The sequence below is a fragment of the Maniola hyperantus genome, chromosome 14 (genome assembly GCF_902806685.2).
Source record: "Maniola hyperantus chromosome 14, iAphHyp1.2, whole genome shotgun sequence".
Lineage (NCBI taxonomy): Eukaryota > Metazoa > Arthropoda > Insecta > Lepidoptera > Nymphalidae > Maniola > Maniola hyperantus.
Window position 1 is genome coordinate 5,818,638 of NC_048549.1, and position 24,105 is coordinate 5,842,742.

Below are 24,105 nucleotides of genomic sequence, written 5' to 3' on the forward strand. Positions count from 1 at the left end.
ACGAAAAATTGCTAGGTAGGTATCTATTGCTGGCAGTCCGTTACTTTGTTAGGTACCACTCTGATCAAACTTACGCCACCAAGAAAAAGTCTACCTACCTCGCGTGATTTCCGCGTGCAATACCGAGTAGAAATTTTCTTTAGGGGGTTTTTTTTTACATCGTGAATGTGATGTCGTGAGAATGCGATGTTCTTTGATTGATAAAAAACCAACCAAGTGCAAATCAGACTCGCGCACCGAGGGTTCCGTACCACTATTGTATTTTTTCGACATTTTGTACGACATTTGATAAATTAAAAACTATTTAGCATAAAAATAAATAAAATCTGTTAAAGAATATACAGGTAAAGCCCTTTTATATGACACCCTACTTGGTATAGTAATCTTACTTTGAAAGTTGAAAATAGGTACTAATTATTGGTCCATGAACACACTAATAATTTGTATTTCATGATGTAACCACAAATTCGCGGTTTTTTTCCCCCTTACGTGTGCTACAAAACCTACCTACCAAATTTCCTGATTCTAGGTCAACGGGCCCTCTAGGTTTCTTGACAGACAGACAGACAGACAACGAAATGATCCTATAAGGGTTTCGTTTTTCCTTTTAAGGTACGGAACCCGAAAAATACACGTCACTTTTTTCTCTACATGCAAACTCCAAATCTTGCCCATTGTCTTGTACTCATCGTATAAGCATCGTACAAGTCAGACCATTGGGAGGAACATGGCGAAGCCTGTGCTGATGCCCCATAGATGATAATTTTATGAATGTAACATAAATACGGATTTTTAAAAGAAATATAGGATATAATATGTTTGTACAAACTTATAACTGTTAACTTGTTATTGTATGCAAATTGACATCTGTTTACAATCCGATAAATAAAGCATTTATAAAGTTAAGTAGGTGAGTAATAAAATATTTGATCACTTCGATACAAGCCATTTACATCTTTCACATTATCAATACTTTCATACTTAATACTATATTATATGTAAATGTGAAAGTGTGTCTGTCTGCTAGCTTTTCACGGCTCATCCCTTCAACCGATTTTGCCGAAATTTGGTATAGAGATAGCTTACATCCCAGGGAAGGAAATATGCTACTTTTCATCCCGAATAATAAAAGAGTTCCCACGGGAGTTACAAAACTTTATTCCACGTGGGTGAAGTCGTGAACATCACCTAGTTTTTAGGGTTCCGTAACTCAAAGGGAAAAACGGAACCCTTATAGGATCACTTAGTTGTCTGTCTGTCTGTCTGTCCGTCTGCCTGTCAAGAAACCTACAGGGTACTTCCCGTTGACCTAGAATCATGAAATTTGGTAGGTAGGTAGATCTTATAGCTGACATTAGGGGAAAAATCTGAAAACCGTGAATTTAGGGTTAAATCACACAACAAAAAATTAAATTGTGGTCATGAACTAATAATTAGTATTTTCAACTTTCGAAGTGAGTGACTATATCAAGTGGGGTATCATATGAAAGGTCTTCACCTGTACATTCTAAAACAGATTTTTATTTATTTTTATGCATCATAGTTTTTGAATTATCGTGCAAAATGTCGAAAAGTACGACTGTAGTACGGAACCCTCATTGCGCGAGCCTGACTCGCACTTGGCCGGTTTTTTTATATAAAATGTTTTTGGTTCTTTGATTATGTCCAGTAACAGTAACCTACGTACTTATATTTATTATGTGCGTAGATAAACATGATCTATGAAAGATATCTACTTACTTAGAATAAGTATGAGGATTTGATAAAACTAACACGATCCCTTATGGGTTGTAAGGGAGTAAGGTTCTAAGTTTGTAACTTATAACTTACTAGCTTATGCTCGCGACTTCGTCCGCGTAGACTACACAATTTTCAAACCCCTATTTGACCCTCTTAGGGATTGAATTTTCAAAAATTCTCTCTTAGCGGATGCCTACGTCATAATAGCTATCTGCATGCCAAATTTCAGCCCGATCCATCCAGTAGCTGCGCGTTGATAGATCAGTCAGTCAGTCAGTCAGTCAGTCACCTTTTCGTTTTATATATTTAGATAAGGCAGGGATATGAAATATTATGTCTGTTATAATTCGAAAGTGTACTAATCTTTCCAAGAATTTCGAAAAATGTTAATTTATTTAACTTTTAATTTTGGTTCCACAAAAAACTGTGCCTTTTCACTTTCGCATTAAAGTAAATAACCGTTAATAAACTTGTATTTTACTTACCAAACGAATCCAGTTTGGTACTTATTTTATGACGATTTGTTAACTGCCGGAAGCCGAAAGTAATGATAATGATGTGACAATTTTTAGGGTTCTGCATCTCCAGAGAAAAAACGGAACTTTTATAAGATCACTAGCTGATGCCCGCGACTTCGTCCGCATGGATTCAGGTTGTTAAAAATCCTGTGGGAACTCTTTGATTTTCTGGGATAAAAAGCAGCATATGTCATTCTCCATGTCTAAAAAATCACGTCAATCCGTTGCTCCGTTGCGGCGTGATTGAAGGACAAACCAACAAACAAACACACTTTGGCATTTATAATATGGGTAGTGATTTCTGTCTGTCTGTGGGTCTGTCAATACCCGTCAAGGGAATTACATCTTATAGAGTACTTCCTGTTGACCTAGAATCATGTTTGGCCGGTTGCAATGTCTTATTAGCTCAAATAAAGAGAAACCGTGCATTCGTGGTTGTATCACAAAAAAAGTAGGTAGCTACCTATTTCTTGTACCTACGATGCTACAGAACCCTTCGTGTACAAGTCCGACTCGCACTTCACCGATTTTTCAAAACAAAGCTTTTATTTGAACTGCAATTCTTGCAACAGTGACGTGCAATAGAATTGCCGTTACAATAACAGTATGGAAATCGTAGTGGCCTATACAGAACGAGGCATCTACTGCTTGGCTGATATACTATTAACTGCCGGAGAAGGGAGACCGGTATTAAGTGGAAACTTTAAAGACATGCAAAATACCGCTTTAGAGATACTACTAGTCTTAGAGCCTGTGAGGGCCAGACCTTCGTTATTTTATAAAAGCTTTAAGTTTCTCTGCACATTGGCTGACGGTCTGTCAAGAAACCTACAGGGTCCCGTTGACCTAGAATCATGAAATTTGGCAGGTAGGTAGGTCTCATAGCAGACATTCGGGGAAAAATCTGGAAACCGTGAATTTGTGGTTACATCACACAATAAAAATTAAATTGTGGTCGCTGATCGTTCCTCCCTGTGTTGGGGACAATACGCATAGACACTTTCAGCTTTTAAAGATTCTTTTAAAAGATTAATTGAATAAAAATATTGTTATTTATTTATTTATAATATAACGAAGGTCCTGGCCCTCACGGGCTCTAAGTCCATAGAACTATCTATTAAGAGTTGTAGAGAAAACCTCCCATATCCTACTCGTAGATATTATTATTATACCAAAGTATTTTTTTACTAGGTCAAGTGTAAGTGTTTAACTAAGTATAAGAATGTATACCGCAGAGATGGAATTTGTATATTCGATGTGGTTTATGGTTTCATACTATTAGTATTCATATTCAAATAAGTCTCATCATCAACCGATAGACTTCCACTACTGGACATAGGTCTCTTGTAGGGACTTCCACACGTCACGGTCTTGCGCCGCCTGAATCCAGCGGCTCCCTGCGACTCGTCTGATGTCGTCCGTCCACCTAGTGGGGGGTCTTTACTGCGTCTTCCGGTGCGAGGTCGCCATTCCAGCACTTTGGGACCCCAACGTCTATCGGTTTTACGAACGATGTGCCCTGCCCATTGCCACTTCAGCTTCGCAACCCGTTGAGTTATGTCGGTTACTCTAGTTCTCATACGGATCTCCTCATTTGATCACGTTGAGAAAGAAACTCCAAGCATAGCTCTCTCCAACGCCCCCTGAGTGACTCTGACCTTTCTTATGAGGCCCATAGTTAGCGAATAAGTCTAAACTAAGTAAGTATATTTAAACCAGCTGCAGGTAGGCACTCAAATTTATAGTCGCAAATTCAAAGGTATAGGTATATATGGGTTGCAAGGGGAGGCCAACGAGTAGGTAACGTCATCTCACTCTTATGAGTAGTTATGAAGATCGAAGGAATTGACGAAAGAATACCTACTTACCTACTTAATTCTGTATACTTAGTGCCTTTGTAGGTACCTACACATAGACTGCAAAACTATCGCCCCAGTTATGCAACAAAATTTATTTACACAGGGTTTCGTGCACGTCCGCATATGGTTCCCGCAGTTCCCAGGAGTAGTGATGCAGTCCGACCAAGAGCTTATCATCATGTGCAAGCCACCAGAGCCTACCATCATAGAGAACAAGGCAGCCGGATTTGCTGGAAGCTTGTGAGTATAATACAATATTTATCGTAGGCAGTCAGTCCTACGTAGGAGTTTCTTTATAGTCGTATAGCTAATCCTCATCCTTGAGACTGGTGATCCCTTTTTATTGATCACATAATGGTAGAAGTTGTCCTGGGGTACTACTAGTACTAGTGTGGTGAGTTTCCAGATCCTTCCGCAAAAAACTCGACAAAGAGATCTCGATCTCTTTGTCATATCTTCGATCTTTTTGACTAGTTTTTGAACAGTTAAAATCAAATGTTACTGATAATAACTGGGACCGATGGGCACACGTGCTGTCTGAGACTCAGAAGAAACAAAAAGGCCAAATTCAGACCTCCAAAGTCCAAAGTCACCCATTCAGTTACCGACTTGGGTCAACTTTTCTTTACCAGCGCGTGACATATCAGTCGATCACGCTGCTGGCTGCGTGTTACCATTAAGTCATTAAGTAGACATGTGCTGTTAAACTAGACCGCACGTCTCTCAACCACCACCACAAATTAATAACCGGCAATAAATATTGCACATCGAGCTTTAGAAAGAGATAATCAGCAATTTCTGATTCCTAGAGCATCGTCTCTGACATTGAAACTGCGATAAGCCAGCGACCAAATGTTACATATACGTGTAACACAGAGTAATGGATAGTACCTACTACTACCTACCAGAGGTTCGACGAAGCTTAAAAACTAGTTACTCGTGCGGTAAGGGAGTGACCTGAGACGGCCTTAGTAATTCCGGGACCTATATGGCAGAGTCATGGCAGTCATTGCGGTCGTTATTTACTACGAAATCAAAGGCGTCGGTATACTGTGTTTCTCCTTATACTGTGCTTGTAGGTATGAGTGACAGAGATGACTCTCTACAAAGCCGACGCTGCCGATTATCTCTAACGCTCGAGGTGTATTATTTACTGCGAGTAATGTACGGTATTTAACTTATTTAGAAAAATTTCCAGTCCGCACGGCGCTCGCGTGTCCGGCGTGGTGGAGGAGACCCCGGGACGCCTGGAGTACGAGGTGGCACTGTACAAGGAGGCCCCGCCCGTGTCGCGCCACTCCAACCTCTCCGTTGACATGCCTGTCGATCAGGTAAATACTGTACGTGCCATTTGTACATAGACTTAGACTTTGTATTTGCTTTGAATTAAGCATTTGTCTACTTCTGTATATTTATAGGTACCGAGTACTTATTGACTCGTGTTTAGTTGATACTTCTATAGTGAGCATTGTCTCTTGTGTACATAGGATAAGCTGCCGAAAGAAGCCAATCATAATAATCAAAAAACTGACTTTGCTTTCAGGCTGTACCGATCGGAACCAAACTTCAACTCCGAGCACGCATCAACCCCGACTCTGCCTGGCGGCATATAAAGCTTCTAGAGGTAGCCGTGTCTCCTGATCCAGATCGTCCACATGCACCTGGAGCTGTCTTGCTGGTTAAAGATGGGTAAGTGTCATAGAAGAATAAGTTTCTTTTATTAGAATATAGGTAGGTATAACGTCTGACCATAATCTTAATTAGGTAGATGGAAAGTGATGATGTAGCTGAGGTCGGTCTTAGGATTTAGGCTTGACTTACGTTAAGAGCTTCCAAGACGGTCAAGCGGCTAGCCAAGCATTTCGACCTACAAATGTTTACTTGATGCATGAGTAGGTAATGTTTGCATTTACGTGCTTGCGATTTTATATTTTTGCTTGACGCGACGTTCGGATAGTGCAAATAGAGATATGAGAAAAGTGCCGTTTGCTTGGGCAATCTTCTTGACCAAGCAACTTCAATCAAGCAAAACAAAACTACGTGCTTGAACATTTCGGGAGCCCTTTACACCATGCCGTGCCGTGCACTGTCTGGGCCATCCGCGCTCTCGCAATTTGTCAATACATTTGCGCACGGATCAGACCAAGCATGAATTACCATTTACTTTTTTTAGGGTTCCGTACCTCAAAAGGATAAACGGAACCCTTATAGGATCACTTTGTTGTCTGTCTGTCTGTCTGTCAAGAAACCTACAGGGTACTTTCTGTTGACCTAAAATCATGAAATTTGGCAGATAGGTAGATCTTATAGCTGACATTTGGGGAAAAATCTGAAAACCGCGGTTAGATCACACAAGAAAAATTAAATTGTGGTCATGAACTAATAATTAGTATTTTCAACTTTCGAAGTGAGTGACTATATCAAGTGGGGTATCATATAAAAGGTCTTCACCTGTACATTCTAAAACAGATTTTTATTTATTTCTATGCATCATAGTTTTTGAATTATCGTGCAAAATGTCGAAAAAATACGACTGTAGTACGGAACCCTCATTGCACGAGCCTGACTCGCACTTGGCCGGTTTTTTTAAAGAATATTAGCTAGTTTAAATGACTAATATTCCCCTTCCCTCTCCAACTAAGCGTCAAGCTTGTGCTAGGAGTAGGTACGACAATAGTGCAACGGGCGGGGTTTGAACCGTCGACCTTCAGGTCGGTTTTCAGTCCACTCCTTTACCGGTTGAGCTATTGAGGCTCTATTTACTTACATGTGGTTAGATATCCTCATCATTCTGAGCCACCCGATTTTTAACCATCCAACTTTAAAGTGACGCGTACCTAGTTTTATTGTTATTAATTAGTTAAGTAATAATAAATAGTTAAGTATTAAGTAATAAGTATTGTCATTATTTAGTGAGGTAAGTAATATTTTTTTAATAATCTTTAGATGCCGAAACAGAGATTTCGCCTCAATCATTCCGCACCAGCCAGCGCGTTACCGCGAGCGACACAATGAAGTGTTCTTGGACTTCGAAGCATTTCTCCTCGCCTCGATGAAAGAACGCTCGACTCTTTGGATACATTCTCAGATAAAAGCATGCATGGACGTCGCTGACTGCCAGCCTGATTACTGTCTAGATTTATTTGAGCCTTCAGGTGAGAGAACTAAAATATCGTTATTTAATGGCTCCAACGTTATTTACTTATTAAAAGAACCCACGATCATGATTTTCCAAAAATTCCAGATTTCCGAATTACAAAGATTGCTCACCTCATGAAACCCACTCACAGAACCTTTTTCTTCATATTTTAGTAGTTTCAATTCCCTCTAATTGAATTCGATACGTCTCAGCGTAATTTTGAAGATATCTAGGTATATTCAATACAAACATTTATTTATTTTAAAACTAACCTGAGTTAGTTGTGGCCTTCTTCTCAAACCAGGGTGCGTTTGGAACCTTCATAGCTTTAGTTTTAAGTTTACGTAATTTATTATCTCCATTACATTTCTGACAAACTCCACAATTAAACAAAAGTGTACAATGGTATCCAATTTGAATATGATTTGAATTTGAAATATCAATACAGCAACTTCATAATTTTCAGGTCACGGTCGCCGCAGAAGATCGTTAGCAGAATCAACGTCCTCAAACAATATAACCAGTTCCTCGCTGGTCGCCGAAAATAGCACCACTCCGTTCACGAGGTTCAAAGAGAACCTCGAGTACACAGTGGTGATGCCGGGGGAGCTGTTCCACCGGACGCCTTTAGAGGGGAACTGCGCTACCTCGATGATGATCGCTGTAGCGCTGGGGGCGTTGCTGTTCATGTCAGCATTACTGGTAAGGGGACCTATGACCTAAGAGCCAGCTTGTGCCAGACCTGCGTTATTTTATAAAAGCTGAAAGTTTCTGTGCGTATTATCCCCAACACTGAGAGGAACGTTTGTTTGTATCATGGCAACCCCTTGCCAGACACAAAGTTTAAGGGTGTCTGGCAGGGGGTTGCCACGACACTAGTGTCTGGCAATGCATAACGTGATTTCTAATAGGTAGGTACTATTCCGAAGAAAATATAAAAAAATTAGACTTTAGGTATACTTTGACGGAAGATTTTTTTACACCTTTATTACCTGTTATCTCCCAAAGCCACGATGATCCAAACAAACGTTCCGTTCAGTGTTGGGGACAATACGCACAGAAACTTTCAGCTCTTATAAAATAACGAAGTTCTGGCACGCGCTGGCTCTCTTCCTCTCTACTAGGCTTATACAAATACAGAACAAAAGCTAAAACTCTGCAGCGGGTGATTCTAAGATGACATCTATGGTGCGGTAACGGGAGTAGATAGGTACACCCTGAGGAGGCTAAACTAGTCCCTGACAAGAAAGTGCTGTTATTCCCACCCAATCTGTACATTTTCAACATACATATTAATATTATACATAGGTACGTCTAAAGCAGGTTTATAAATATTTTTTAACTTTCCAGATGTGCTATCTAGCAACAAAATTGAATACAACAATGCTGAAAAATAACAGCCTCCACGCGCCCACGGGGAAAGGCTTCGAACAAATACTGAGAGAACTGGCGCAACATTCGCTGCCCGAAACGGGTTATACTGGTCGCCCGACCGTTCAATGATTATTATTAGTATTTTTACTAATGTATTATATTAATAATTTATTAAGTAAATATTAAATACGTACTTAAGTATTAATAAATGTAAAAATTAAAGTTTAAGTATCTTAGATTTATTTTACATTATACTTACTGTACTACGCTTGTTAAACTTTTTGAGTTTATCATTTGAGCCAGGAAAAAGTTCATATTTAAAAACAGGACACAGGCAAAGGTGTTTAGTCGATTTATTTGTGCATTGAACCATTCATCAATTAGTCCGTAATTTACGTAACTATGTTGCCAATTTTAACACTAATAAAACCAAAAACTTTTTGCGTGAAAACTTCGATATTCTATTAGTACATAGGAATGTGAAAGTGATTATTTCAATTGGATTTATGTGTTAAAATAATGTAGGTACCTAAATTCAATATTTTGTTTTTCATTACGCGGCGTAGCGGGAAAACTGGGGAAGTTGTCTCCAATCACGCCAACCTATCCTCCAACCAATCTGCTCATAGTCCATCGACTGATCGCATGATAAGGCACAAAAGAAAAAAAAAACGTAACTACGCCATAGTTATGTAGAAATAGAATTTTTGTGAGTTTCAACTTACACTCAAAGTTCAGACGTTTACCCACAAGGAGCGACCTACCCTAATTTTCAAACTTACAAATGCATTCCAAATTATTGTTGTTACCCTTTATTGTAAGTTATTTATTTTATTTCAATCTTGTACTTAAACATTAAGTAGATACGTTTATAGCTAAGTATTTGAGTAGCTTATGACTGAAAAAAAGAAAGTTATAAACTGGTCAAGTGCGTGTCAGAACACGCATAAGGTAGGGTTCCATAGGCATCGATAGTTGCTACAAATGAGGCCACACGATGCGTTACCAGTGCGTTGCGGCGCCGCATCGCTGTGGATTTGAGTAAGCATTGGGTGCCAGTTGTCCATCGGACACTGCGCTGCCACTCCGGCAAAGAATATGGCATAGCAATGCACCACCCGTCCTCGCATTCGTCTTTCTGGTCCCGAGTCCGTTTCACGTGCGGTGCGGCGCCGGCACGACGTCGAACGCAGCGTGTAGCATGGTACAGAGCCGCTCAGCTGACGCAACGCATCATGTGGCTTTACTCTTAGGGTCATTATATTTTCGTAAACGTAGTTTTTTCTAAATACTCTCAAAGAAACCTCATAATCATTTTAAAATTCAACGAGATAAACTCGAGGCTGCAAAACAAAATTTTCACATTCATGTTCAGGAGAACATGAAAATTGAGAACCGAAATAAATATTCCTGATTTTTTTCTTAATTTAAATATGTATCTATGTAGCGATTACCGCTTTTCAAAATTACTACGCTTTAAAGATTTTTTCTTTGAAAGGGCACACACAGACAGACAGACTGGATGAAACTATACGTACAAAGTAGCAAGAAGATAACTACTTGTCCTTGTACTACGGAACCCTAAAAATTATAACTTAAAACTTTTCAGTCATGATCTTTATATAAATTCATAAGAATAAGATTAGTTAGTATTTATTTAATATTTTGTAATGTTTCATAAGTAGGTAAGTATACATAATAATGGTTCCTACAATTAAAATTATAGGTGCCAAATTGCTAAATTGTTTTTGCTAAATGCTAAACTGAAAAACAATTCAGTATACTAAAGTACCTATAATTTTATTGGTAGGGTGTAAGTACCTACCTAGGTAGATTTAAGTAGATTTGTACGTATTCTAAAAGATTCTATCTAGTTATATACAGTGTGAATGAATTGACTATTACATAAATACACAAGGTATTTTGAACATTAAAGTGAATGTTTTTTTTATTTGACGTTTCTCTGTAGGTCCGTTATATTAGAGTTCCGTATCCGTAATCCGATAGGGTGCTTATTAAGTCTCCGCTGCCTGTCTGTCAGCGGGCTGTATCTTATGAAATGTAGGTTGAAATTTTCACGGTGTATGTGACTATTTCTATTACCGCTATAGCAACAAATAATAATTCAAAAAAATGGCCGCCAATTAAATTAAAAAGTAAGTAGGTACCTACATAACTTTATAATCTTATACGATGGTACGGAACCCTTAATATGCGAGTCCGACTCGCACTTGATGGGATTTAATATTTTATTATTATTAGCTGATGCCCACGACTTCGTCCGCATGGATTTAGGTTTTTAAAACAATGTGTCAAAATATATCACTTTCATTTTGCGGCAAGTCACTCTCCAGGTCTTTAGGTACTTACTTAAATCCCTGCCAAAAATCACTTCGTCCTTTATTCGGCTGCAGCGTGATTGAAGAACAAACCATTAACCAACATATAAACACACTTCCGCATTTATATAATGTTGGCTTCTAATCACCCATAATTATTATTCATCGAATAATAATTGAAATTGTGTTTTTGTGGGTATCACGGAAATATTGTCAAAGCCAGTCGAAATTCGAAGAAGCTAGAAACCACAGCCCACAGCCACAATATTTAAAAAAGAATAAACTTTAACCACAGACTACAGATATGTCCTTGTTCTGAGCCACAGACTTTAAAAGTTACAAACTCACAAAACCCCAATACCACAGCCACCACAGCCCAAAAAAACAGTTACCATAGAGATTTTTTGGCAACTGTAAAGTCCTCAGAAGTCGAATCAATGTTGCCAATTTAGTGTTTTTGGCACTAAGTAGTGCATTTTTTGATATCTGTACTTATAAAATTCGAATTTAGAGCCTAGTGCAATTTAGTGTTTTTAGGAATGCCTTCCACTTAAAAAAACAAGTTAATAAGTAACACTAATTATACATGGATTACCGTCATCCCCTAACTATAGGGGATGACACTAGTGTACCTACCTAATAAAATCTGAGAAAAATGGCGGATCAAAGCTTCAAACATCAGCGCAAACTTGTTGGTCTATCGGTATTATAGAGGATATATTTTATTTTGGAGTGTACCTACCCAAGAACTTTTTACTCCGTATATAATCTTATTTTTAAACAAAATTGTTAAGGTACGTACAAAATAATAACGCATTTTTGAGGTTTAGTGCATTTTTTGGAAAGCAGTGGGCAACACTTGAGTGACAAATTGACACTAGGCTCAAACAGAGCTAGAACCCAGGGCCGTAAAACCAGTTTAAAAAAATTACACTTTTTAGGTTATAAACAATAAATTATTTTCTATTTTATGCATTAAAAAATATGAGCAAACGAGCTTTGAAGAATAATGAAAAATCCCAGAGACCACCGAAAGAATCAAGAAATAATTGGTCTTTAGGTTTAGTGGACTCAATGAAAGATCCTGAAGCTGTTTACAAAGAAACAGAGCGTTTAGTTGTTATACGCGATAAATACCCAAAAGCAAGAGTACATTATCTCGTATTACCTCGAGAAGAAATAAGCAGTATCTATCAACTAAACAGTACTCACGTAGACCTTATTGCTGAGTTTGGTTCTATGTATCAAAATATAAAAAGTGAACATGAAGAGGATGAGCTTAAAGCCGGCTTTCATGCAGTTCCGAGTATGCAAAGGCTTCACATGCATGTAATTAGTAAGGATATGGATTCAAAATGTCTAAAAACTAAAATACATTGGAATAGTTTCACTACAAGTTTCTTTATAGCTTATGAAAGTATGCAAAATTAGATGTGTGTTTTTAACAATTTATTAAGACTTGTTTTATTAATTTTGTTTGTACTTATTTTTACAGATTTATTAAAAAGGTTAAAAGAAGATGGTTGTATAGAAAGAATTCCAAGTGAAACTCACAAAGCTTTAATGTCAACTCCATTAAAGTGCAACCAATGTGGCTTTGAACCCAAAAATATGCCCCAATTAAAGCAACATTTACTAACTCATTTGAAATAAGTTTTAATTAATGTTTTCATGCAAATACTTTACTGCTCATATAAGTACTAATTTATAAATATCTAAATAAATTAACTAACAAGATTTATTTATGTAAAAAGGAGATGATGTGGAGTAAAATGAAAATTTACCCTATTCTGTGAGGGAAACTTACTACTTTACATCTTGGAAACTTATATTTTCGTCTTTTGGGTTATTCTGTAATAAATTCAGTTTCGGGATTTTGTTATTAATAACCAATAAGTACAGTCACAGGATTGCACATTTTATTGCCAAAAAATATAATTGTGTTTCTTATCTTTTACTTCCATATTTTGTGAATTTCCATAAATGTATAAGTAGGTAGGTATATAATTTTTTTCTTTTAACTTAAAATAATGTGTAAAAACACTGCCAAATGTTTTGTATTATTAAAATAATATAAATAAATAAAACAATGATATAAAAAGAACTCATTGAAATTCATTTATCTATTAATCATGATTTACCTGAGTCAAATGGTCTAATTAATATACTAAAAATAGCTCCTGCTAATTTAATTTGATTTATATTTTATTCTAATTCATTACTCCTATGAAATTTAGTTGATCTGGGACTGCTATCATCCATGTCACTTGTATTGCTTACATTTTGTTCATCTTGATCAGGGGTATATATCGCTAAGTTACGTCTTTTAAAAACTTTTTTAGTTACACTTGAAGGTGTTATACAATCTGAAATAGTATTCGCATCAGACAAAAAACTGTTATCAGTGGTAATAGTGGTATTTTCTTGTGATAAATCTTGACTTTCATTATCACTAGGAGTAATCGGAGCTGGAAGAGACAGTTTTGAACATTTTATTGGAGTTCTTTCAACTTGAGGCTCATTATTCTCTTCTACACATATTTGCTTCATAGTTCGTCCAGATCTAGCTATAATGACTTGAATTGGGTCATCAATTCCTAGCTTCTCACAAAGATATGTAGTTTGGGTATTTAACAAAGGTTCCCTGGGTGGGCATTTTGGTGTTCCAGGCTTATAAACAGGGGCCGTTTTTACGAATGTTTGGCTATCTATTATTAAATTAGACATTACATTTTCTATACTTTCTTTTTCTTCTGCAGTTGGGGTAAAGTCATACCTAAAACAAAGAGCAAATATTTTTAATTTATTTGGACTTACATTATTATTGTTAGCCCGAATTGTCCCAATGCTGGGCAAAGGCCTTACTTTCTTCCTTCCATCTGTCTCTGTCTAGAGATATTTGGGGTCATTTCAACATAATATAGGCATCGAGTTGTAGTAATATGGTTACGGTTTTCAGCATTAGGGATGATTTATGCCAACACATGGCGGGCACGAGCCGTGTCACGTACGACGCGCGGATGCAACACATCACGAAAATTTTATATGAGGCAGTTTATGCTTTACCATGCTGTGTTCATGCACGGACACCACACGGTGAAAATCAAATGAAAAATTCATCTTTCAGGCATAATTCATACCTTATCCTTTAACCTGCTAAAGTACATTAAAGTAGGTATCAGTTATTTTACCTTTCATTCCCACCCGGTCCAGGTAAGTGGCAATCAATATTTTTTACAGATAGAAGATGGTTTGTATTTCTCAATACAGCCAACCACTCAGTGTCATACTTCAACAGTTTATCACCGTCATATTCTGCAGGCAAGTCCAATATTTGCAAATGTCTTCTCTTCGGCAAACATTTATCCAAAGCTAAGAACTTAGTTTCCTCATCATTTTCATGTTTAACCAGAGCAGCAAATTGGCAGTGCAAGTGGGCAGCAAACCAATATTCAGGCTTCAGGTTGTGAAGTAATTTTTCCGCTGGAGGACTTCCAAGCTTGTTGCTTTCAATATCTTCTCTGCAATAAAGTTTAATTTTGGTAAAAATAATTATTGCATTACTTCAATAAGATACCTAATGGTTAATTATTATGAGTGCCAAATTGGCCATAAACAAATCTCTATACACTAAATTAAAATTTTTTGGACAATTCAGTCCTCCATCCTTATTAAGAAGTTATCTATAGAAAAGTTAGTTTATGATTTGTGCACCTCTAAATTAGCATCAATATAATATTATAGATGTTCAATTTAGAACATTACAGCTGATGGCTGCAACTTCATTAGTGTGGATTTCATTTTGAAAAATCTCACGTGAACTCTGAATTTCCAGGACAAAAAGATATCAATGTCACTCTCAGGTCTTACATACTATAACCATACTAAAAATCATAGTGATCATAATATGGATAGTTATTTCTTTACCTTAGAAAAGGTTTTCTTCTTAATAAGTTTTTTCTGTCCCCATAATCTGTAATACCTCTGGGCCAGTCATGTGATAACATTACATGTATTTTCTCTTTAACTTGACTTAATCTGTACACATCTAATGATCTTATGTGATAAACTGATCTTAGTGAATTATGTGTGTAAGGTGGACACTCCCATAGCCCTTGTAAATAATCATGTCCTTTGAAAATTCCTGATATACCTGTGAACATGAAATTAACAAGTCATTCAACTTCAAAACATTAATTATTGTGGAATAGCCTGAAAAAAAACCGGCAAAGTGCGAGTCAGGCTCGCGCACCGAGGGTTCCGCAGTACAGTCGTATTTTTTCGACATTTTGCACAATAAATTAAAAACTATGATTCATAAAAATAAATGAAAATCTGTTGTAGAATCCACAGGTGAAGCCCTTTCATATGATACCGCACTTGATATAGTTATCTTACTTTGATAATTGAAAATACTAATTATTAGTTTATGACCACATTTTCACGGTTTTCAGATTTTTCCCCTAAAGCCAGCTATATGACCTACCTACCTGCCAAATTTCATGATTCTAGGTCAACGGGAAGTACCCTGTAGGTTTTTGACAGACAGACAGACAACAAAGAGATCAAGGACATGATGGAGACCAGGGGAACGAGGCGGCAGACGCACTAGCACGAAAGGCTACGACACTGAAGGTGACAGGGCCAGAACCTATCGTACCCATACCCTTCAGTGAGTATAAAACCTGGTTGCATGAACTAACACTAAAAGAACATTCTAAACTATGGGCTAACACAACAGACTGCAGGCAAGCCAAAGAGGCTTTCCCCAACATAGACAAACGACAAACTAACATACTACTCCGCCTGGACAGAGGTAAACTTAGGAAGGTGGTGGGACTCATAACAGGGCATAGCCCACTAAACAAACACCTTTTCTTTATAGGTGTCACCGACAGTCCTCTGTGCAGGGCCTGCATGGAGGTTGATGAAACACCGACGCACGTACTCCTGGAGTGCACGGGCGTAGCAGATCAACGCGAGCGCCATTTAGGTTCCCCGACCTCACTCCATGAAGCCCTCGGCAACCTGGGCGGTCTGTTTGGCTTCTGGAGCGAGCTTGGATGGCTGGAGTGAAAACTTCGGCGGGGAGGGGCAATGCACGCACAACAGACGGAAACGTTTAAGTGCGGAAACCAGCCCAGAGCGAAGAAGAACAAAGTGATCCTATAAGGGTTCCGTTACTTTACTTTTTAGGGTTCCGTACCTCAAAAGAAAAACGGAACCCTAAAAAGTAAAGTTATTTGAAGTTTAAGTATGTATTTGTAGTATAGATTCAACTGCTGCTAACTCCCAACAAACTCATGTTGTAAACTTGTGTATGCATCTCTAGCAGATCTGTTGATGCCTCTACAGTATGCACCACTCACAATAACATAGTGAGGTAAACAAAGACTAAGTTTCAGGATGTGTAAGTCCCATATTAAGGGTATAAAACCCGAAAGATGAATAATTGTAAAAATCAATTTTACAAAATATACCTACCACCAATTCTCAAATTGCCAAATTTAATAATACCAGCTCTGCCCATATAATATATATTTGGCGCCACCCAACCACCATAAGGGAGTTCTTGTAAATAATTTGATGCTTCATGGTTCCCGCCAATAAAAACAGTTAACACTGGTGCTAGCTTCTCACCACTGTAATATCTGTAAGTATATAAGAAATATATATTAAAATTTTTAAGCTATGCCATTTTTTGACTACTTCAATAATGTACTCACAGGTAACCCTTGCATAAACATTTAAAACCGATTTTGAAAATTCTTTCACCAGTAGAAACTACATCTTTTTTGAGTGACATAGCCCATAGGCTGTATTTTAATTCTCTTCGAAAATTGTAAGAAGCTACCCGTTGGAAGCCGCGGCGGGTCACTAGTAATTAATAAAGGGTATGTATTTTCATTTGAATTCAGTTTTTGTGGAAATTTGGTTATATATTTGAGCAAAATTCTATTGTACTTACTTGTAAAAAGTGCAAATATTTTGATACTTTTCCGGGACCGCCATGGCTCTAAGATCGTCATTATTGCGGACTGACTGAAAATCTCCACAACAAATTAACAAATCAATCTTAATACACTCCCTTTCTTGCAAAGTTTTAATGCATTCGTATATTTTATCCAGTTCTCCGTGGGCACAACCTTCTACAGCTATTTTCATTGTTATAGTGTATATCAAGAACTAAATAATTGTAATTATTTATTGCACGGTTAATAAACTCAACATAGTGATCTGATTTTGATAAATTTAAAGCAAAATCCACGCGAAATCAAATAATTCCAACCACAGAACACTATCTATTAGGTACCCTTTTTCCAACCCCAACCCACCCAGCCAAGCGCACGCCAAGCGCGGTACAATTTTTTTTTAATTTATTTTACGGCCCTGGATGTCACCACCACATAACCCAAAGAGTATGTACCATACAAACGAGTAGATTTTTTTTTAAATTTATTGTACGTCCTGGATGTCAGTCTTTTAAGGCCTACACGAGTAGTAGATATATTATTATGTTTATGCCATATATGCACTATGCACAGACCAATACAGTGCGACAAGACTCTCTTAGCTCTTGAATGACATTGACAGGGGGGCGCTGTTGGAGAACAAAGGCTTAGAATATTCAAACAAGATCAAAGGGGACACTTGACGACAACGTTAGTTCCAATTTTCGCCACGCGCCAAGATAGCCTTGTCGCACTATAACATATTTTATTTTCATTTTTTTTACAGTCCTGGATATCTGTCCTTTAAGGCCAGGCTACTTGACACTTTTTTTAATTAGGTCTTAAATGGTTAATATTTGTCCTATTAGATCAAAAAAATTAACACTATATTTTTTTGCGCCCTAAAAACCGTAAAACTTTAATTTAAAAATATATTTTTCTTAGACAGGTGAAAACACTATCGGCCATGTTTGGCCGATAGATTATCTGTGCTCTGACGTCATGCATTTGTAAACAACATCATAACCTTCCAAAGTTTAATAAACATGACTTCTATACTAGTTTACATGAAAAATATAGTAATTATCGTTATTGTATCATCCGAGAATGTAAAAACGCATCGATAAAGACCACAGGAAAGTTGTGGATTAGAGTGCCCAGTGAAATAAATATACGTAACACGCGAAGACTTGCTTAAAGGGATCCTATATGACTAACGAATGCAACCCAAATTTATTTTTGCAAAGATTACTTTGTTGTAAGTCTTACTTAATAACATATTCAATTTATAAAGAGAAAACGATGATTTTTTACGTTTACTATAAGTTTTTAGAAATATATAAAAACTAGCTTATGCTCGTGACTTCGCCCGCGTGGACTTCATAAATTTCAAACCCCAAGGGGTGGAATTTCAAAAAATCCTTTCCTAGTGGATACTTTCTCTTTACCTACAAAGAACACACCCACCAAATTTCATGTATCTAGGACCAGCTGGTTAGATGTTTAGGCTGTGCGTTGACATATATGTTAGTCAGGACTTTAAATTTTATATATATGGATACTACGTTAGTCCACGCGTGACATAGGGATGACATTTCTTTGTTTACATATTTAATGACGTCACATCATGGCTGACAGCGTTTTCTGCATTTCAAATAAAAATAAAAACTGTATTTTTTAAAATTGGATTTATATATCCATCCTGCGTTTTTAATAATTGTTATTGATATATTTCGTTGTCTTAAGCAAAATTCTATAATAAATAATCATTTATTGGACGAAATTAGATATGAGTCAAGTAGCCTTAGACATTAAAATAATAATACCTTGTTAGAGCAAGCTAGGTGTATAGAAAAGCTCTGAAGAGTGATAGAGACATAAACACAGTTTTTTGTCTTTGTCATAGTTTAGCTTTTTTTGTTGTTGGGCACGTTGTAGTTTGTGTTAAACAATCCTCTGTGATAGTAATTTATTGCGAATATTACGAGTTTTTATTTACCTAGTTTTCTGTTTTAATTTTAGTATTGAAGGTGTGTAGAAGCCATTTATGTTGCATTGCTGTGTAAAAGTTGTAGCGAACGCGTAGATAGAGTAATAAAGGTAGATACAGGAACGTTTGCTTTCTCATTCACACTAAAAAGAGAGCACAGATAAAGTTACTAATGTGATAAATAGAGACGCAGCTAACCTATTTTTTGTCCCTTATCGTGTAACTGGTTTTTTCCAAGAATACATACAACTTACATACAAGGCATGCAACTTTAGTTGCGAAACAAACTTTGAGAATTCGCGGCGTAGTTGTATATTTTCTTATGACTTATTAACTTGTTTTCACATAAAAAACATTTAATACAAATATTGTTGATCGGTTAATAGAATTTTTATTTTTAGATTCAAATGAAAATACAATAAACAAAAATACCAAACTTATTCTAGAACATAAAAATTACAGATCGAAAATATCATCTAAACCACCGCAACGAGGCAGGGTGCCCAGGGTTAATACAATTAATATTGACTACTAAACAATGGTAATAATAATTGTCGTGTTATTCATCGTTACGTCGTGCTATCGCTATCTCATACGCGCTTACACAGTACTTACATCTACCTATTATTCTATCTACGTTTGCAGTGTTGCATGTTTCAATGCGAGTAGCGTTCCCGCAATGTAGGGTCAGGAATTATGGAACGGGAAAAGCATGTCCTTACAAACATCAAGCAAGCAAGCAAGCATCGGAGCGAGACCAATAATTAATCTATGCAAGCAAGGTTTAAGTGCGGAAACCAGCCCAGAGAGAAGAAAGAAAGATCCATCAAGCTCGTGCTTGATATGCATGTACTAGTTATGTAGGTATATGCCAGGTATGCCAGGTTTGAAACCGCAACCTCATGGTCGCGGAGCCTGTGTTGCTTATTTGACATATATGTACTTTTACTTGTGCAGAGTATATTTTAGATAATATAATTATGTATTATTTTATTAAAATTAAACACATTTGCCGTGTTTCATTATTATAGGTAGTTATTAGGTTTTTAGTAAAGGAGATCGCCCGTGAACAGGCCCTCTTTTGTGGCGTCTCGTGTCAAAACTTAATTTTTTTTTTAAATGTGTTATTTTTTTACGATTATGTTCTTGGATTATGTTTTATAACGACTTTTTTTCACTCTATTATTGAAAATATCCACAATTACAGTTAGAATCGTAAACATGCATTTATTTTGAACAAGTACCTATTAATTAAATATAACCTCAATATCAGCAATATAAAAAATAAGATTTCTTTATAACCAGGGTGAATAAATAGAAATCGTTTGCAGAATATAAAGAGTTAATTATTTGTCTACAAAATAAAATTAAAACCATGGTGACATAACAATTATATTAGGGGGGGCCCAAAGCTCCTAAGAAAATGGGCAATCTCTAAAAATAATTTTACAATTTTATTTTAAACATTCATTTTTATACTGCTTTTTTTACTTCCATCAGTTCTGTCTAACCCAAAGAAATTTTAGCTAGGTAGGTACTAATCCTTAGTATACAACAAGAATTATTACCTCCTATGTCGATGGTCCAACCAAAAAGAACATAATCATAGATGACAAATCAACACCTCCTAAGTATTTTTAAATTTTTATTCTATAAGTCAAGCAAATTGCTATTACTGGCTATTACGCTGGAACCATGTCTCATTAACATCGAAATGACGTCATTTTGACGTTAACCGAAATAAAAATATAGGTAGGTACCAGACATAAGAGGTACCATGTACCATCAGCTCACCAGCTCGAAACATCAGTCTAGTGTTGATGACACTAAAATGGCGGTTTCGGGACTTTATTTTATACTAGCTGATGCCCGCGACTTCGTTTGCGTGGAATTAGGTTTTTAAAAATCCCGTGGGAACTCTTTGATTTTTCCGGGATAAAAAGTAGCCTATGTGACTCTCCAGGTCTTTATATTTACCCATGCAAAAGATCACGTCAATCCGTTGCACCGTTGCGACGTGATTAAAGGACAAACCAACAAACTAACAAACAAACACTTTCGCATTTATAATAAGGGTACTGATATAATGAGGATTAAGGTACTGATGTATAATTGTCATGCATAAGTACAACAAGTAGAAGATAGTAGATACAAGTAATCATTTGGTATTGGTAGCATCATGGTAGCATCCCTATTTCAGCATCTTGACAGCTCACTTAGCGGTTTCTTGCGTGAATTGGGCACAAAATTAGATCGTGTTAATTGACCAACTGGAAGGCTTAATAAAAAGCAGCTAATTTGCAAGTTTCAACTACTTACCTACTAGCCGTAGCATCTTATGATTTTGGTGTTATGTAGGTAAAGGTGAAATGCGAATTACATATTTATTTTTCGTAATTACAAGTTAGCATAGCACTTGACTACGATCTTACCCATGATGCAGACGATGCAGTCTAACTCTCCGTTCCCACTTGTCGTTTGTCGTTTATCGCTTAGTGTTCCAGTGGCAACAAAATCAGTTTCCGACAAGTGCGAATAGTTTCATATTAGGTACCTAAAATGTTCTGCCACTGGAACAGCCGCTTTAAATCCAGGCCCGACAAACGACATGTGGGAACGGGGGGTAAGCCGTAAGATGGAGGCGTTCTGAAGCAGCGCTGATTAGTTTCTACACGAGATTGGATATATATTTGGATATTGGCACGCTGGTAGATAGGTAACTAATCAGCCACAGCCAAAGTCCCCTATCAGATCATAGACAACTCTAGAATTAAAAATTCTTATAAACTGCATCTAACTCTAACTGACGAGTAGAACACGAGATCTCCCATTGATAAGACCACAGCGCTTACCACTGCGATAGGGAGTTCGCTGATATTTTGTACATGAGTTACCTAGACATAGGTATAGTCCGCAACAGGTTGTAATCGGGCTATGAGGCGGGGGTAGAAGCCCCGCTCACCCGCACTTCACCCGCGCTTGCCCGCACCGGGTTAGCGCGGGGGCTGTGCGGGTGTGTGCGGCGTTCCCTCCCCGATTGCTATCTCGACCTGTCTCGTACTATATCTACAAATTTACGGCTATTTGCGAGTCTTACATTGGCCCACAGATCACAGAAATAATATCTAAGGGATCTGTAATGCACATAAATTGACGACCTCTGGCGAAATCCATACTTCCAGACTAATAGGTAGGTAAGTACCAATTTGGTGCGAAAGTGTGTCTATACTCTATATATTCTGTCCGTCTGTCTGTCTGCTACGTTTTCACCCATCCGTTTAACCGGTGCGCGGTGTTGACGTTGTAGATATAGGTAAGTAAGTAGGTAGGTACCTATAGGTACATCCAGGGGACGAATTTTTTAGGCTACTATAAATTTCAGAAAATCGATCAGTTCTTAAGGGGTTTTTATATCCACACGGCATGGACATCATCAGTACCCTGTTGGTTTTTTGGTTTGTCCTTCAATCACGTCGCAACGGTGTAACGGAATCAACGAATTGACGTGATTTTTTGCATGGGTATAGATATAGACCTGGAGAGTGACATAGGCTACTTTTTATCCCGAAAAATCAACGAGTTCCCACGGGATTTTGGAAAACCTAATTCCACGCGAACGAAGTCGCGGGCATCAGCTAGTATATTATAATATTACCTATAGACCCTATAGGGTAAAGGTGGGATAGATGCCACACTTTCGTGTACCTATTATTTAAGTACTTATTTTAAAAAATGTAGTTAAGTCTGAGAAACAATGCCCGGGGTTAAGATGGAATTTAATTCGAAATAACTAATAAGTAGGTATAAGTAGCCCGAAGTAGGTACTTGCCGAGAACCAGAAGGTTCTCATAATCTTACATTACAATTTTAGTTACCTAAGTATATGTAATAAGTATTATTAATGACAGCTGGTAGGCAAGTATGTGTACCTACTAATTATTGTACCTTTTCATTATCTTATTACTGCAATCTTTTTCCACTGGCTAAAATAGCAACGGGTAGGGCCTAGGCGGTAGGCATTTTTTGTTAACGAAGAATAAGTAGATATGATTGTAACTCAAAATCACTCTATCTCTCTCTTCTCTGCTCGCGACGCGTTGCCAAGGAGACTGCGAGCAGCACGGCTTAAACGAGCGATAGTTTAAATTTAAACACTTAAATTTGTAGCTTCGATGAATATAAATAAATGTTGTCGAAATTAACAGCAGGAAGTAACTAGTGCACCAATAAAACGAATGTGAATTCACATTTATGCGTTTCTCATGGTGCTCGGAGAGATCTGTCGGTATAGGCAGCGAGATAAAGCCGCGGGCGCAGTGACGTCACAGTGGCCAGCGCCAATGGCGAGCGGGGCGGCGATACCTCCCCGTACCGCCCACTCGCACCGTTGCGCAGGAAAACTCGGAAAATTCTATGCCATTTGAAATGTAAACAAACAAATATTTAGCTATGAAGTGCATCTATTAAAAAGATCTCAAATTAACGGACCAGAGGAATTTCTGATCGAAGCACCTAAAAATTTAATTGCTCAATTTTAATAATTGACACCCGAGTGCTTTTTAACTATGGATTTTTTGGGAGGTTCAACTAGTCCATGTTCTAATCAAGAGTAGGTAATCTATAATAAATACTAGCTATACCTACCTGTTATCACAAAAAAATATTACCTACCTACCTAAATCTTACCTAATTAATAAGTTTTATTAGTTTTAAGTTTAAAGTTTAAAAAAGCCATTTAAAATAAGGACATAAGTAGAACCTCTTACCTAAATTGCTCACCCACCTCACAATAACGTCATCAAACTAAACACTATACCTACCTACTTACCTATGTATAACACATATACATATAATATAATATATACCTACTTATCAATACTATACTTACTTAACAATACAACTAACTAAAACATAACTTTAATAATTTAAACTAGGTACATATTTGCATTTTTAATTTCAAACGTAACGTAGGTCCTATCTGATTATCAATTACTTACGTAGGTTTCAATAAAAAAAAGATGCAACTTTTCCAATAAAATAAAACACGATGTGTAATTTCCTCGATGACTATTAAAGCGGTAAAGAAAAAAACCTACCCGATTGAGAAGTAAACAAAGCTTTACGTATATCGTATCGCTATACATTTATATCTACGATGCGAGCATAAGGAACTCTTTATAGTCAGTGCGCCCGAG

At 37.1% G+C, this 24,105-nt stretch overlaps 3 protein-coding genes across 4 annotated transcripts in view; 2 read left to right on the top strand and 1 right to left on the bottom strand.

Moving 5' to 3' along the window:
* LOC117988512 (uncharacterized) overlaps nucleotides 1-10,553 on the top strand; it is a 33,347-nt gene extending 22,794 nt beyond the window's left edge. The window contains exons 5-10 of one of the 2 annotated variants that reach the window (XM_069502966.1): nucleotides 4,221-4,357; nucleotides 5,316-5,457; nucleotides 5,661-5,806; nucleotides 7,064-7,272; nucleotides 7,723-7,958; nucleotides 8,607-10,553. In XM_069502966.1, the coding sequence (XP_069359067.1) occupies nucleotides 4,221-4,357; nucleotides 5,316-5,457; nucleotides 5,661-5,806; nucleotides 7,064-7,272; nucleotides 7,723-7,958; nucleotides 8,607-8,759 (1,023 nt within the window). In that variant the 3' untranslated portion in view covers nucleotides 8,760-10,553. The remainder of the gene's footprint in view (nucleotides 1-4,220; nucleotides 4,358-5,315; nucleotides 5,458-5,660; nucleotides 5,807-7,063; nucleotides 7,273-7,722; nucleotides 7,959-8,606) is intronic. The other variant, XM_069502967.1, reaches the window with a different exon arrangement.
* Nucleotides 10,554-11,835: 1,282 nt separating this feature from the next.
* Aptx (aprataxin) lies at nucleotides 11,836-12,823 on the top strand. The gene is made up of 2 exons (XM_034975626.2): nucleotides 11,836-12,386; nucleotides 12,465-12,823. Exons 1-2 carry the CDS (start codon nucleotides 11,954-11,956, stop codon nucleotides 12,620-12,622), a joined length of 591 nt encoding a protein of 196 aa, XP_034831517.1. The 5' UTR covers nucleotides 11,836-11,953; the 3' UTR covers nucleotides 12,623-12,823.
* Nucleotides 12,824-12,869: 46 nt separating this feature from the next.
* ldbr (lariat debranching enzyme) lies at nucleotides 12,870-17,295 on the bottom strand. Its single transcript, XM_034975623.2, has 5 exons — nucleotides 16,938-17,295; nucleotides 16,454-16,620; nucleotides 14,897-15,122; nucleotides 14,161-14,490; nucleotides 12,870-13,745 (listed from the first exon to the last, which is right to left on the bottom strand). Exons 1-5 carry the CDS (start codon nucleotides 17,132-17,134, stop codon nucleotides 13,175-13,177), a joined length of 1,491 nt encoding a protein of 496 aa, XP_034831514.1. The 5' UTR covers nucleotides 17,135-17,295; the 3' UTR covers nucleotides 12,870-13,174.
* Nucleotides 17,296-24,105: the final 6,810 nt, after the last annotated feature.